This window comes from Carcharhinus amblyrhynchos, chromosome 25, assembly GCF_965287045.1.
Source record: "Carcharhinus amblyrhynchos chromosome 25, sCarAmb.v2.hapA, whole genome shotgun sequence".
Taxonomy (NCBI): domain Eukaryota; kingdom Metazoa; phylum Chordata; class Chondrichthyes; order Carcharhiniformes; family Carcharhinidae; genus Carcharhinus; species Carcharhinus amblyrhynchos.
The window spans coordinates 23,924,768-23,939,725 of NC_137348.1; the positions used below are offsets into that span (position 1 = coordinate 23,924,768).

General features: G+C 44.3%; 1 protein-coding gene across 2 annotated transcripts in view; it reads right to left on the minus strand.

Annotated features, from left to right (window-relative positions):
- The window catches only part of lhx6a (LIM homeobox 6a), a 93,835-nt gene that overhangs the window by 1,347 nt on the left and 77,530 nt on the right, over positions 1-14,958 (minus strand). For both annotated transcript variants that reach the window (XM_080212024.1, XM_080212025.1), the window contains exons 6-8: positions 9,446-9,546; positions 8,643-8,738; positions 3,427-3,601 (exon numbers count right to left, since the gene is read on the minus strand). In XM_080212024.1, the coding sequence (XP_080068150.1) occupies positions 3,427-3,601; positions 8,643-8,738; positions 9,446-9,546 (372 nt within the window). The remainder of the gene's footprint in view (positions 1-3,426; positions 3,602-8,642; positions 8,739-9,445; positions 9,547-14,958) is intronic.

Below are 14,958 nucleotides of genomic sequence, written 5' to 3' on the forward strand. Positions count from 1 at the left end.
GAGGGCCCGGGTTAGGCAACTGGAGCTGCGTTTAGAGGATGCATGTCTGGTTAGGGAGAATGAGGAGTTAATGGCTATGAACCATGAACAGGTGGAGGTCCCAGGGCCTCTGGGACAGGATGGGTGGGTAACTGTTAGGAGGAGGAGGAAGAAGAATAAGAATGGTCCTGGTCCAAAGACCACTCCAGTGGCCCCCCAAAAGGCATCGACAGGGGTACAAAAGGAAAGACAGGAGGGCCAGAATGACTCAGAGGAAAGGAAGGGGGCTGGCAATGAGATAGTGGTGGGGGATGGGAGGGTCAAAAGAATTGATAGGCGGTTCTGTGGGCAAAAGCGTGATTCAAGGATGGTAGTCTGCCTCCCTGGAGCAGGGGTACAGGATGTATCGGAGAGGATAGAGGGAATTTTGAAGGGTGAGGGGACCCAAGCAGAAATAATAATACACATAGCAGAAAAGGACGTAGGAAGACAGGGTAGGTCAGATGTATGTAGGCAATTTAGGGAGTTGGGGGCCAAGCTGAAGAGCAGGGCCTCCAGGGTGGCATTCTCTGGACTGCTGCAGGGCTAGGAATAACGAGATCATGCAGCTGAATGCATGACTGAGGGATTGGTGCAAGATAGAGGGCTTTACTTTTGTCGATCACTGGGAAGTATTTGTGAGAGAAGGGCACCTGTAAAGGGGGGATGGGGAGCATTTGAATGGGAGGGGGACAAATGTCTTAGCTGGGAGGTTAGCTGGAGTGTTTAGGCAGGGTTTAAACTAATATGGAGTGGGGATGGGTATGAGACTGATAGCTCAATAGGAACTGGGATCGGGAGTGAGTTGGGTGACAGGGTAGATTTGGGTGAAAGGAATATTATCAGGGGAAAGGAGGATCTGAGTGGGCCTGGAGGGTTGGATTGTGTCTGTTTTAATGCGAGGAGTGTAATGGGTAAAACGGATGAGCTTAGGGCCTTGATGTTCGTGAGGAATTTAGATGTGGTGGCAGTGATGGAGACGTGGTTAAAGGAAGGGCAGGACTGGCAGCTGAATATTCCTGGGTATAAGTGTTTTAGGTGTGACAGAGGAGGGTTGAAGAGAGGTGGTGGGGTGGCGTTGTTAGTTAAGGAGCACATCACAGCAGTGCAGAGGGAGAACAATATGGAGGAGTTGGGGATTGAGTCGCTGTGGGTGTAATTGAGGAATAGAAAGGGAGAAATTACGATGCTAGGGGTATACTATAGGCCACCCAACAGCCCGAGGGCAGTGGAGGAAGGTATTTGTAGAGACATTTTAGATAGATGCAGAAAGAATAGGGTGGTTGTAGTGGGTGACTTTAATCTTCCTGGAGTGGATTGGAAGGTGCCTAGAGCTGGGGGTACTGATGGGGAGGAATTTGTAAAATGTGTGTTGGAAGGGTCCTTGGAGCAGTACGTAACTAGCCCGACTAGGGAGGGGGCTATACTGGATTTAGTGTTGGGTAATGAGCCGGGGCAGGTGGTTGAGGTTGCAGTAGGCGAACATGTGGCTAACAGTGACCACAAGTCTGTCTACTTTAGGATAAAAATGGAAAGGGATGAGTGCCATCCGAAGGGGAGGGTGCTGAACTGGGGGAAGGCAAGCTATAGCCGGATTAGGAAGGAGCTGAATGATACTTGTTAGAGGGCAAGTCCACAGCTGGCAAGTGGGAGGCTTTCAAGGGCAAACTGATAATGTTGCAGGAAAGGCATGTGCCGGTAAAGAGGGAGGATGCGAAAGGCAGGATTAGAGAGCCATGGATTACAGGGGACATTGAGGACTTGGTCAGGAAGAAGAGGGTGGCGTATGTTAGGTCGAAACAACTAGGAACGGAGAGAGCGCTGGAGGAATATAGAGAGAGTGGGACGGAGCTTAAATGGGGAGTTAGAAGGGCAAAAAGGGGGCATGAAATGGCTTTGGCTGATAGGATTAAGGATAATCCAAAGGCATTTTACTCTTATATTAGGAACAAGAGAGTGGTTAGAGGGAAAATTGGTCCTCTTAGGGACAAAAGAGGGGAGTTATGTATCGAGTCTGAGGGAATGGGGGTGATCCTGAATGAATACTTTGTGTCGGTATTCACAAATGAGAGGGGTTTGGTGTCTTGTAATGTCTTGGAGGGAGCTGTAGATCATTTGAGGGAAATATCCATTACGAGGGAGGAAGTGTTAGGGTTTTTAGGTATCATAAAAACGGATAAAGCTCCAGGGCCTGATGGTATTTATCCCAGGCTGCTTAGGGAGGTGAGAGATGAAATTGCTGGGCCTCTGACGCAAATCTTTGTCTCTTCTTTGGACACAGGTGAGGTTCCAGAGGACCGGAGGGTAGCTAATGTGGTACCGCTGTTTAAAAAGGGTGGTAGGGATAACCCTGGTAATTATAGACCAGTGAGTTTGACATCAGTGGTAGGAAAATTGTTGGAAAAAATTCTTAGGGATAGGATGTATAAGCATTTGGAGCGTTGCGATCTGATTAGGGATACGCAACATGGCTTCGTTCAGGGGAGGTCTTGCCTTACGAATCTGGTAGAATTTTTTGAGGAGGTGACAAAAACAGTTGCCGATGGGCGAGCCGTTGATGTCATCTATATGGATTTCAGTAAGGCGTTTGACAAAGTCCCTCACGGTAGGCTGGTAGAAAAAGTTAAGGCACATGGGATACAAGGACAGGTAGCTAGATGGATTGAAAACTGGCTAGGCAATAGGAGGCAGAGAGTAGTAGTGGAAGTGTCCTTTTCTGGCTGGAGGTCTGTCACCAATGGTGTGCCGCAGGGCTCAGTACTGGGACCTCTTCTTTTTGTAATATATATAAACGACTTGGAAGAGGGCGTACGTGGTGTGATCAGCAAGTTTGCGGATGACACCAAGATGGCAGGATTGGCGGATACTGAGGAAGATTGTCAGGTGACACAGCAGGATATAGATAGGTTGGTATACTGTGTGGAGTTTGCATGTTCTCCCCATGGCTGTGTGGGTTTCCTCTGGTTTCCTCCTACACTCTGAAAGGTATGCTGGTTAAGTGGTGCATTGGCTTTGCTAAGTTTTCCCTCAGTGTACCCAAACAGGTGCTGGAATGTGGTACCTAGGAGATTTTCACAGTAACTTCACTGCAGTGTTAATCTGAGCCTACTTGTGACACTAATAAATAAAGTTTAAAGTTAACTATACTCTCCGATATCAGATGGCATGCTCACGACAACTCCCTGCGCTGGCATTTGGGCCTCGATTAACCACTGAACACAGCACTTACATTGCTTAATTTAACAGAAAACAGTTCCACATTATTTATCATAAAACAATTCCTGTTCACAAAGCATACATAGTTTAAGGAATTGCACAGTGTTGAATGAAGAAGTCTTTACAATATTTTACTCTGTAGAATATTGTGTGAACTGGACAGGGAACAGATCCATGTACACATCTACTTACTTTCCACATAACCATGAAGAGCCACCATCCTGGTGCGTTCATGGTGACTGAAAGCTTGGTAATGAATGTCCTCGGATAGGGACGGAGGAAGGCGCGACCGAGGGGGTCCTGGTTGACCTACTGCATGCTGTGGAGTGTGCTTTTTGTGGCGTGCTCTGCAGTTTTGAAACCAGACCTACAACAACAACAGATACAATCCGTCATGGTAGCCCACAATAAAAGCTCGAGTCGAGCCCAATGATCAGTAATCATTTCCACTGCACACAGCTACAATGTTCTCATAAATTTAAAGAAAAAAATCAAAAACCGCTCAGTTAAGTCACTAATATTATTAGTTAACCAAGGGCAAATATGAGCACAACTTAGTGTTTGTTCAAAGCAATTAATATGAGAGTATTCATAATGAGGATCAGTGCAGACTCAATGGGCTGAAGACTTCCTTCTATGCAGTGTGATTCTATCAATCCATGACTGCACCTACAGCAGAGGGGAATTAGAATGTAAATCCATGTGAGTACAATCCTGCTCCCCCGATGAACAGACAATAAATTGGAAGTACCCAGTCTAACCCCTGCGGTTCAGCGTATGCATCCTTCTCATCATCCCCAATTTTTAACTTTGGATATAGGTGGATCACAGAATTCCTACAGTGCAGAAAGAGGCCATTGGGACCATTGAAACTGAACCAACAACAATCCTACCCAGGCCCTAGTCCCGTAATTCCACATATTTACCAAGCTCATCCCCCTGACACTAAGGGGCAATTTAGCACGGTCAATCCACCTAACCAGCACGTTTTTGGGTTGTGGGAGGAAACCAGAACACCTGGAGGAAAGCCACGCAGACACGGGGGAGAACACACAAACTTCACACAGACAGTGGTCCAAGGCCGGAATTGAACCCGGGTCTCTGGCGCTGTGAGACAGCAGTGCCAACCACTGTGCCATTGTGCCATCCTGGAAGCAGAGGTGAGTTGGGAATCCAGTGGATGTTACAAATATGCTGGCATCGCTTGGCAAGACAAGGTCACTAAGGTCCTGGAGTGTACTAATTCCATCAGTGCACCTTCATTACTGTGCGCTGGCTCAGCCACATTCAGATGCTGTACACCCAAAGACCTTTTGTATGGTGAACCACTTAGACGATCATCTCCTGGGCATCCATACCTCTGTCATAAAGACACAAGTGAGGTAGGAAGATACTGGATATTGACACTGACAACTGGGAGACAGCGGCAGCCTCTGGAGGTGGACTGTTTGCAGGAGCATTGGGAAAGGTGAGCAGAGAAGGAAAACACAGCTGGCCAAGAACAGGCCCCAGAGAAAACAAAGGCTGAGAAATCCTACACCTTGTCAGCCCACTCTCTCCCTCTGCAGCAAGTGCGGCACAGGCCACCTTGCCAGAGTGCATCTCCTCTGGAATTGCCCCAGGCGATGCTCACCGCCACGGCACCAACTATCCCCAAGAGATGGAAGGCTGATTACCGCTGCTAATATCAGGCCTGGACCAATTCCTGGGTCTCATTAACACAACACTAGTCCAGATCCTGGAAGCAGCTGCTGGTCTGAGGAAGTCTGTGTGTCCGCAATGAGGAGTACGGGTGACTGGGAAGGTATGGTGGGATGAAATGGAGGTGGGGATGGATGTTTGCAGGGCCCAGACTAGCCATCCTGTTCCTGCTGACCTCATAAAACAAAATGTTAAAGATCTATTGAGGTCTCTTCATTTTTCTGGCAGATTCTGGTTCTCTTCAGCCCTGCGGAGGAGCCTTCACAGCAATCAATCATGCCACAACCAAACCCCAATTTTCATGTATAAAGCATAGCATCCTTTCAGAAACAGGTATAAAAGTCTCAGTCGGTGAGAGTGGGCGGTTATCCACATTAATACACTTTCCAGTCGCTGGAAAGCAAAGAGGAGCGGGAACTGATTTATCTCTTCCTAACCCACTGGTAGGAGGTCTTGTGGCAAAATGGGTAGTATCCAAATCTCTGAGCCAGAAGTTCAAGGCTCAAGTCCCACCCCAGGACGAGATGGCCAAGGAAGGTGCGTTTACAACGTGGGCAAACAGGTTAAGTGTTAACTTTCAAAATCCTTCCAACACACAGCAATGGCAGTAAGAGTGGGAGAAACTCTGGATCAGCCATGTGGTGAAGCTTAAACCATAACCATACATGGTTTCAGCCTACAATATATAAATATGCAACTGGGCAGTGGTTGAGTTGGCTGGACAGCCAGTGTGGATTGGAGCAGTGCCAGCAGCACCGATGGATTCTGGACCTGCCTCGTTATCCTACCCACTGTAGAGGTCACAACATGGTGGAGCTTTATTTTTATTTGGTCTTTGAATGTGGGCATCACTGGCTGGGCCAACATTTATTTAAGAGTCAACCACATTACTAAAGTCACATGTAAGCCAGTTCAGGTAAGGACAGCAGATTTCCTTCCCTAAAGGACATTAGTGAAGCAAGTAGGGTTTTCCAACGATCAACAATGGTTTCATGGTCATCATTAGACTTTTAATTGCAGATTTTTTTATTGAATCCAAAATTCAACATCTGCCATGATGGTATTTGAACCCGGGTCTCCGGAATATTCTGCTGGACCTTTGGTCCAGCAACAATACCAATACGCAACTGTCTCTCCTACAGAGAAGTGAAGAGGGACCCATGGGTGCTGATGTTAATGGGAGGCTCCCCCCTCTCCCCACCCCCTCATCCCAGTGGAGCTAAATTAATTTAAAGACCTGGAATTGGGATACAACATGGTAACTTTGATCTCCAAAGCATGCCTTCTTACTGGACGAACTTGCTGCGTTGTGGGCAGCCAGGGTTGAACTTCTGGCCACTTCTGAATTCAGACTACACTCGCTCAGATCCATCCCTGCAACACTGCAGTTCCAACCAGGATAAGCTCTGGACTGCATCTGAGTGTTCGGGATAAGTTCACCCGTGGCTTTGGTTAAAAATAAATGAAAATGGACAGCTGTATTGAAGAATGTGCCCAAAATTCAGATTTGTAAATCTAAAAAAAATCACTTCAAGTTCACAGCTGGAAGATAGATTTGGAAAGCAGAAAATAACATTTAGGATAAGCAATTTGGATTTAAGTTCTCCAGCACACCAATACCTCAACATTAAACAGTCTACTCCTATTATTCTAGGTAAAGATTATTCTTTACCAGAGAGATGGAGATTATTGTCAGGCATATGGAAAACAGATACAATGATATCAACAAGCATATTACAGTGTAATTTCTCTCTGCATCTTGGCTGCCATTGTGCGTCTGTGTTCCATCACTTCCATTGTGAAAGCCAATAATATAAAAAGGTGATGAAAATTATTCTTGGAATCTGGAGATATGTAATTCCTTTAGAGTTGAACATTTTAATTTTCAATATTTGTCATGTTGGAAGTTCTTTGGGAATGTGACATGCATCAAACTTTCAGCTCACCGACAATGGGCTGGGGGAAAGAAACGAGCCCCATAGGAACCAAATATGCTTTGGGAATAGTGGGATGGGGGTGGCTGGAGGGAAGGATCTAGATATGGAAGAGCTGCCATGGGCCAAAGCTCAATACCAGACAACAGAGAATTGGAAGGATGAACTCAGTGCACTGGAGTCTGCCCCAATTCTTTGTTCATCCAGAAATGGAAGGTAACTGAACTCAGGCCAGCTGAAAAGTAGAATTTTCCAACGCCGATCACTTTGCGTTGAACTTCAGTGAAAGATGTTTTTACTCACTTTTACATTCCACATAAATTGAAAAAGCTAATACTGGTGAAAAAAATGCTTTTAAGAAAACTCCTACAAAGATTGAATGCATAAAAGTGGAGGGGCAGTAAATGTTAACATATCAGGTATATATGGATCACACATTACAGGAAACAGGTGAGAGAAAACATCACATAGAGCAACAGTGAACCAAATAATGTGAGCACCAAGGACATGAGTCTTGAGTTAAAATGATCCACATCTTAAGATGTGTGCAGTACTATTGCCAAGTCAGGTACTCAGTTCACATCCATGCCAATATATGCAGATTGAGTGAGATCATTCCAATATTATACCCATACTAAAAATTTTTGTTGCATTTTGTAAGCATGAATAACAACTCAAACATGCCATATGGAGCCAGACCATTTATAAAACTCTCATCTTTCATGCAATTGATATTAATGGGTTCTTAAATAAAACAATAATGATTGTAGATCTGACTACCAAAAAGGTAGCACAAGCTGTAATACAGATTAAGTATGAAATGGCAAAATTAAAGTATTACTTTTGTTTTCAATCCACTTTGATATTAGAGCTAGCTGACTTTTTTTTAATTCATTCATTCATTCATCGGAGACAGGCATCACTGGCTGACCAGCATTTATTGCCCATCCCTGGTTGCTCTTGGAGGGCAGTTGAGAGTCAACCACATTGTTGTGGGCTCTGGAGTCACATATAGGCCAGGCCAAGTAAGGATGGCAGATTTCTTTCCCTCAAGGACATTAGTGAGCCAGATGGGTTTTTCCCAACAATCAACAATGATTTCATGGCTATCGGTAGATTTTTAATTGCAGATTTTTTTTTATTGAATTCAAATTCTACCATCTGCCATGGTGGGGTTCGAACCTGGGTCCCCAGAACGTTAGCTGAGTTTCTGGTTTAATAGTCTAGCAATAATACCACTAGACCATTGCCCCTCCTCTTCCAGGTCTTTTAGCTGTTAAGCTGTAAAACATTAATTGAGCAATAATTGCCAATTTAAGGGCCTTGGTTGACAGCAGGGTGGGGCTGGTTGTTCACAAGACTTCCTACCATGAACATAATTGGGGATGGAGGCAGGAAAATGGCAGGATCCCACTTGGCACCCTCCAACCGGTTAAGAGTTTCCCCTCTACCAAGTTCTCCATGGGGCAGGGGGATGCTATTAACTTAAACCTCCAAAGTCTGCTGTAGTGAAAAACAACTGACAGCCAAAATAATAGAATGGAAACAAATACAGGGGACTAACTATGTCTACAACCTGGCTCGTTATAGATTCCCAAAACAAAAGAATATCAATAAACATTGTTAGGGCTAGCTGTTCTTAGTGATCTAAGCAAAAAATGCCAATGGTATTCGTTGTTTGATATGACACCATGAGCTATTTGGTGCTTTGTCATTTCAGACATGACTCAGCTCCTCAATAAGAAGCTCTTCATTATGTGAATCTATTCATACCTGGATAACACGTCTACTCAGCCCAGTCATGTCCGCAAGCTTCTGCAGAGTTTGTGCATCAGGGTTATTGTCTTGTGCAAACTGTGCCTGCATCACCTGTACAGATAGTGAGAAAGGTACTGTCAGCAAGGGCAGTGTTCAATACAAGGATAGTAAAGCAGCGTCTCCCATTTAACATCAATTCTTATCTGAGGAAAAAGATGATCATTGACAAGGTGCTAAAACTGGAATGGGATCTACATTCTGACATTAGCTGTCACTGCAATGGACAGAATTCAATTTAGCTCAAAATCTGAGATGACCAGAGAAAGGAAACTTTGATCCACGTGCAAACATTTGACTTTCTCTGATTTAGGTCATTTTCGGCATCCCTTCATTAAATGTGCATCCTTCCCTGAATGAACACTTGTGTTTATAAATGTCTTTTCATTACTCTCCCAATCGTTAGCCAGGAATTTGTCTTTGTATACTGCCTCCAGCAACAGCTCCAAGCACTTTGGGAGTCAACTGTAGCATAATGCCTTGTTATTTTATATATAGGAATTAAACACCACAAGCCAATGGGAGATTCACTTTAACATCAAAAAGTGTAAGGTAATATAATATAGAAATAGGAACAATAGATGGGGTGTAATTTAAATGTATTCAATCAGTACTGTTTAAAGTTCTTTTTTAATTGCAGTGATGAGTTATCCCATGTTCCCCACTGACTGGCGGTGGTATTCATCAAGCATGGTTGAGAAACACAAGCAGCAACATCTATGGAAAGTGATTTTAAATGGATTTTCCTGTAGCAATGCTACCTGTAATTGCTCTGCAGTGAATGATGTCCGGGCTCTCTTTGCTGGTTTGGGGTGACTGTCTTGGTCTGAAGGTACAGCTCCCTCCAAGGTCAGCCCATTACCTGAATTTAAACAGAATAAAATGTTTTACATAAATAGTGGATTCGACTGGCCAGTTTGTAACGTACAGTGAAATAGGATGTGCACAATTGCAAACATGAATATTGTAGGAATGGTTATATCAGTCTTAGTTATGAACATTTTTCAAGCCATTTTGTTTTGCAATCAGGAATTAGCTTGCCTTGGGTTTGAAATATATTGTACCACATGATACTGTAAAAGTAATGGTGGAAAATGTTACTCACTTAAGACAGCTAAATAAAGAAGAACGAGCAACAAAAAGAATGTAACAAATTTGCTGATGACACCAAGATTGGGGGAACGGCAAATTGTGCGGAGGGTGTGGAGAGTCTGCAGAAGGATCTAGATAGGCTGGGCGAATGGGCCAGGAAATGGCAAATGGAATTTAATGTTGGCAAGTGTGAGGTGGTCCACTTTGGTAGGAAGAATGGTAGGAAGGACTATTACTTACGGGGCGAGAAACTGCAGCAGGCGACGGTGCAGAGGGACCTCGGGGTCCTTGTGCATGAGTTTCAAAAACCCAGCTTGCAGGTGCAGCAGGTGGTCAGGAAGGCGAATGGGATGCTGGCCTTCATAGCGAGGGGGATTGAATATAAAAGTAGGGAGGTCTTGCTGCAGCTGTATAGGGCATTGGTGAGGCCACAGCTGGAGTACTGTGTGCAGTTTTGGGCGCCGCACCTGCGCAAAGATATTTTGGCCTTGGAGGGAGTGCAGAGGAGGTTTACTAGGCTGATACCGGAGTTGAGGGGGTTGAGCTATGAGGAGAGGCTGAATAAACTAGGCTTGTACTCGTTAGAGTTTAGAAGAATGAGGGGAGATCTCATTGAGACGTATAAGATGATGAATGGGATGGATAGGATAGAGGTGGAGAGACTCTTCCCGCTCAAAAAAGACAGTAGGACTAGGGGGCACAGCCTCAAGATAAAAGGGGGGCGGTTTAGAACGGAGTTGAGGAGGAACTTCTTCACTCAAAGGGTGGTGAATCTCTGGAATTCTCTGCCCGTTGAAGTGGTGGAGGCTGCCTCGCTAAATATTTTTAAGACGCGGGTTGATGGGTTTTTGATGAGAGAGGGGATTAAGGGTTATGGGGAGAGGGCGGGAAAGTGGAACTGAGCAGCGATAGATCAGCCATGATCTTATTGAATGGCGGGGCAGGCTCGAAGGGCTAGATGGCCTACTCCTGCTCCTATTTCTTATGTTCTTATGTTTGGTAACATTGTTCCCTCCATCACTGTTCCCCACTCCCCCCAGTCTAACCCTGCTGAAGTGCCCCATGTCTGCAGAGAACACTTATTTTTGCTTTGATTTTTAGTACAGGTTTAATGTAAACAGGGATTTCCACAACCCATATCCAGCATGCATGGACAGAGTCTCAGGACATAGGAAAAATGAGACATCCCAGTTCTAAAGAAAGGCTTGACATAAAAATGTCCTTTGGTGTTTATACAGAGAGGTTAGAAAGTGGGAAGCGAAAACACAAAGAACAAGAGGATAAGAAACTAAAACAAAATAAATGGCTAGAAATGTAACGAGGAGACTACATGCACAATATTTTATATATAACTGTCATCATTCACAATATTGTATATATATTAGGTGCATTGGCCATGCTAAGTTCCCCCTCAGTGTACCCAAACAGGTGCCGGAATGTGGCGACTAAGGGATTTTCACAGTAACTTCATTGCACTGTTAATGTAAGCCTACTTGTGACACTAATAAAAAAAATTAAAAATCAATAAGATGATGCGGTAGAAAAGGGTTGTGTGAAGTGTGTTTTTTTGCTCAGGGTATATTGAAGGAAATTGTTCAGGTTGATGTAATCGGTTGGCGAATAAACTTGTTATCCCACCAACGTGAAATGTGAAGGCAACATATTAGGAATGAAACGAACACAATGCATCCACATGTAGGGATTGTAAGTGGACTGGCCGTTTATTAAAGCTGACATCCCTGTATTCCCTGTAGGACACAGCGAGTTCCATGAGTTGAGAATTTCCATTCGTCCCACTAGTTTCCGTTCGGGAAGAGGAGACTGGGCTGTTTTGAAATGGGTTTGTTGTGTAAATGAGAACCGGTATAAAAATACAGGCTCAGTTTGGACTTTATAAATGTCCACACAGCAAAGCCAGTGAAATAGCTGGATGATGTGAAAGTTAATCACTTTACAAGGTTTCCATTCCTGTAATCTTCGGGATCAAAGTAACCCCTTTCTATTATAATCTGCTAACGCTGATTAAAATGTCTATCTATTCAAAATAATGATTTAAAAAGTAGTTATTATGAAATAACCTCTTTCCTAAAAAGCGGGGGAAATTGAAGGAAGTTCAGATGCCGCCCCGGGGCAGTTTGTAATTGCTACACACACAGCCACCTAATGCAAAACAGAGCAAAATGTTCTAAACTTTCAGACGGATGGGGAACGGATTGCTCCGGGTCCAGGGGCGCTTGGGATCTTGCTCTGCCTCTAGCAAACTGTTCTGAATCAGGAGACATTCCTGTCCGCAAGTTGTCATCTTGATGCTCCACACCCAATGGTTACAATGAGGAGCTGTGAGCTCTCTGGAAAACAGCTGCCTGCAATGATCAATAACTCCTCTCCAGAGACTCATTATTCTTAAAAACTGTGCCGCAATTTCCAAACAACTCAAAGCCGCAGCCTCCATCCATCCAGAGCACCCGTCCATCGACCCGCCCTGGTTAAATCTCGACGTAACCCCACTCACCCCAAACTGCTGCCGGAGCTCCCGCTCCAACCATCCTGGGTAAATGCAGCTCACTTCCCTTTAACTTTTATTTTCAATTCAGAGTTACGATGCAAGATCTCACAAATGCAAATTTGTCTGAAGGGGACAGTGTTGGCTGTATTTTTCCAGAGATTTTTCATTGATCCGTGACTTTTTTTTATACGTTTGCCATTTCAGGCGATTTCCTCCCACGGTTCAAAAATGTGCAGGTTAGGTGGATTGGCCATGCTAATTTGCCCCTTAGTGTTAGGGGGATTATTAGGGTAAATACGCGGGGTTATTATCGGTACAGGCTCAATAGGCCGATATTGCTACAATACAGACTGTATATCCCGTATTGTATATCTGCAGGGCATACATAGGAGGAGTACTGGATAATACAATACAGGAGTCTGGAGATCTACAGGGTGTACAACAGAGGAGTACTGAATATCTACTGGATATACAAATCATAGAAACCCTACAGTGCAGAAAGAGGCCAATTGGCCCATCGAGTCTGCACTGACCACAATCCCACCCATTCCCTACCCCCACATCCTTACATATTTACCCACTAATCCCTCTAACCTACACATTTCAGAATGCTAAGGGGCAATTTTAGCGTGGCCAATCAACCTAACCCACACATATACAATAGAGGAATACTGGATATCTACAGGGTATACAATAGAGGGGCACTGGATATACAGTACAGGAGTACAGGATATACAGGATATTCAATACAGGAGAACTGGATATCTACAAGGTATACAATAGAGGAGTACTGGATATACAGGATATATAATACAGAAGTACTGGATATACAATACAGGAGTACTGGATATCTACAGGGTATACAATAGAGGAGCACTGGGTATACAATATCAGTATTGGATATACAATACTTGAGTACAGGATATACTGGATATTCAATACAGGAGTACTGGATATCTACAAGGTATACAATAGAGTACTGGATATACAATACAGGTGTACTGGATATACAGTACAGGAGTACTGGATGTACAATACAGGATATACAGGCTGTATTGTAGCGACATCAGTATGTGCCCTTTTGAATCACTTTTCCTCCTCTCTCCCATTTTGCAACACCAGGCAGCTTTGGCTTCGTCCCATTCCCTGCGGAATAAAACAGCAAGCCAAATAACTGCCAACATCTGACTCCTTCGCCGCTATCTGGCCAGTCAGATCGGCGTCAAATTCTGGATTTGGAAAGTGAATCTAACTGAGCCTTGAACTGAATTCTAACAAAAAGCCCACGGAGCAGCTGGGATCCATCAGAAGGAGCTGGAGCAGTGAGCCTTTCTCACACACTCTCTGCTCTTTCTCCACAGTGTGAGAGTCTAGCCCCCAATGTTTCATCGCACTGGTTAAAAGTGATTATCACCTTTAGATTAAAAGTAAATGTCTTTGTGGTACCTGCACATTTATTTTTCCCTCAGAGTTTTGAAGTTTGATTTGTATCAAACGCGTCAAGCACGTTTTGTACAGTTACTGCGGCTCTTGTCAGAATAACAGGGCAGTTTTTTGGGTTGTGGAAAGCACACACTTGAAATGATTTAGTGATGTTCCCGGACCCGTTAGGACAACGTTCAGTTCTAACTGGTAAAGGACTGGCTCCAAATAGTTTGGGCTCCTCAACTAAAAACAAAACGCTGGATAAAATCAGCAAGTCTGGCAGCATCTGTGGAGAGAGAATGGTCACAATTTCCCCGGCCGTTAACGCCCCGCCGCTGCTGCCAGCCAGCATGGAAAATTTGGCATTCAGCCAAATCTCCATCCATTGCAGCGGGACCAGAGCATCCCGACTGCCAGCGAGGTCAGAGAATCTGACCCCAAAAGTTAATGTTTCTTCCCAAAAATAATTACATTGAATCTTTAGCTCTGTTTCTCGCGCCTGAATTTTTTTCCAGCATTTTTATTTCAGATTTCCCAATTCCTGCAATTTTAACTTTCAATCTGAACCCTTTACCTGGCAACTGTCTGAACAGATACTACCTTCTCAGAGTGTGAGAATGGAACAAATACGAGGTTTACCCTAAAGACCCGCACGGCGCAAGGAAACTAAATTCGGGAATGGTCCATTTAAACAATAAAGTGTAAGAGGGTGTAACGAACTGTTTTAGTACACACTGCTCTATCACTGTGCCACCAATTCTATCTCCAAATGCTCCCTTTCACAGAGCATTGCCAATCAAAAAAGCAAAGAACACTGCGGGAAGTCCTTCTCCCGGGATACTATCCATTCTATGATGTGGAGATGTCGATGTTGGACTGGGGGTGGGTACAGTAAGAAGTCTCTCAACACCAAATTAAAGCCCAACAGTTTTATTTGGAATCACAAGCTTTTGGAGCACTGCTCCTTCATCAGGTGAGTGTTCAGGTGATTCGCCTGATGAGGGAGCAGCGCTCTGTAAGCTCGTGATTCCAAATAAAGTCCTGTTGGACTTTATCCTGGTGTTGTGAGACTTCTAACTGTGCTCATTTCATTTAGTTTACTGTACTAACATCCATGTGTTTTTCATTCATTCATGGGATATGGGCATCCTTGACTAGGCCAGCATTTATTGCCCATCCCTAATTGCCCTTGGGAAGGTAGTGGTGAGCTACCTTGCTGAAGTCCTTCTGGTGTAGGAACAGCCCCACTGC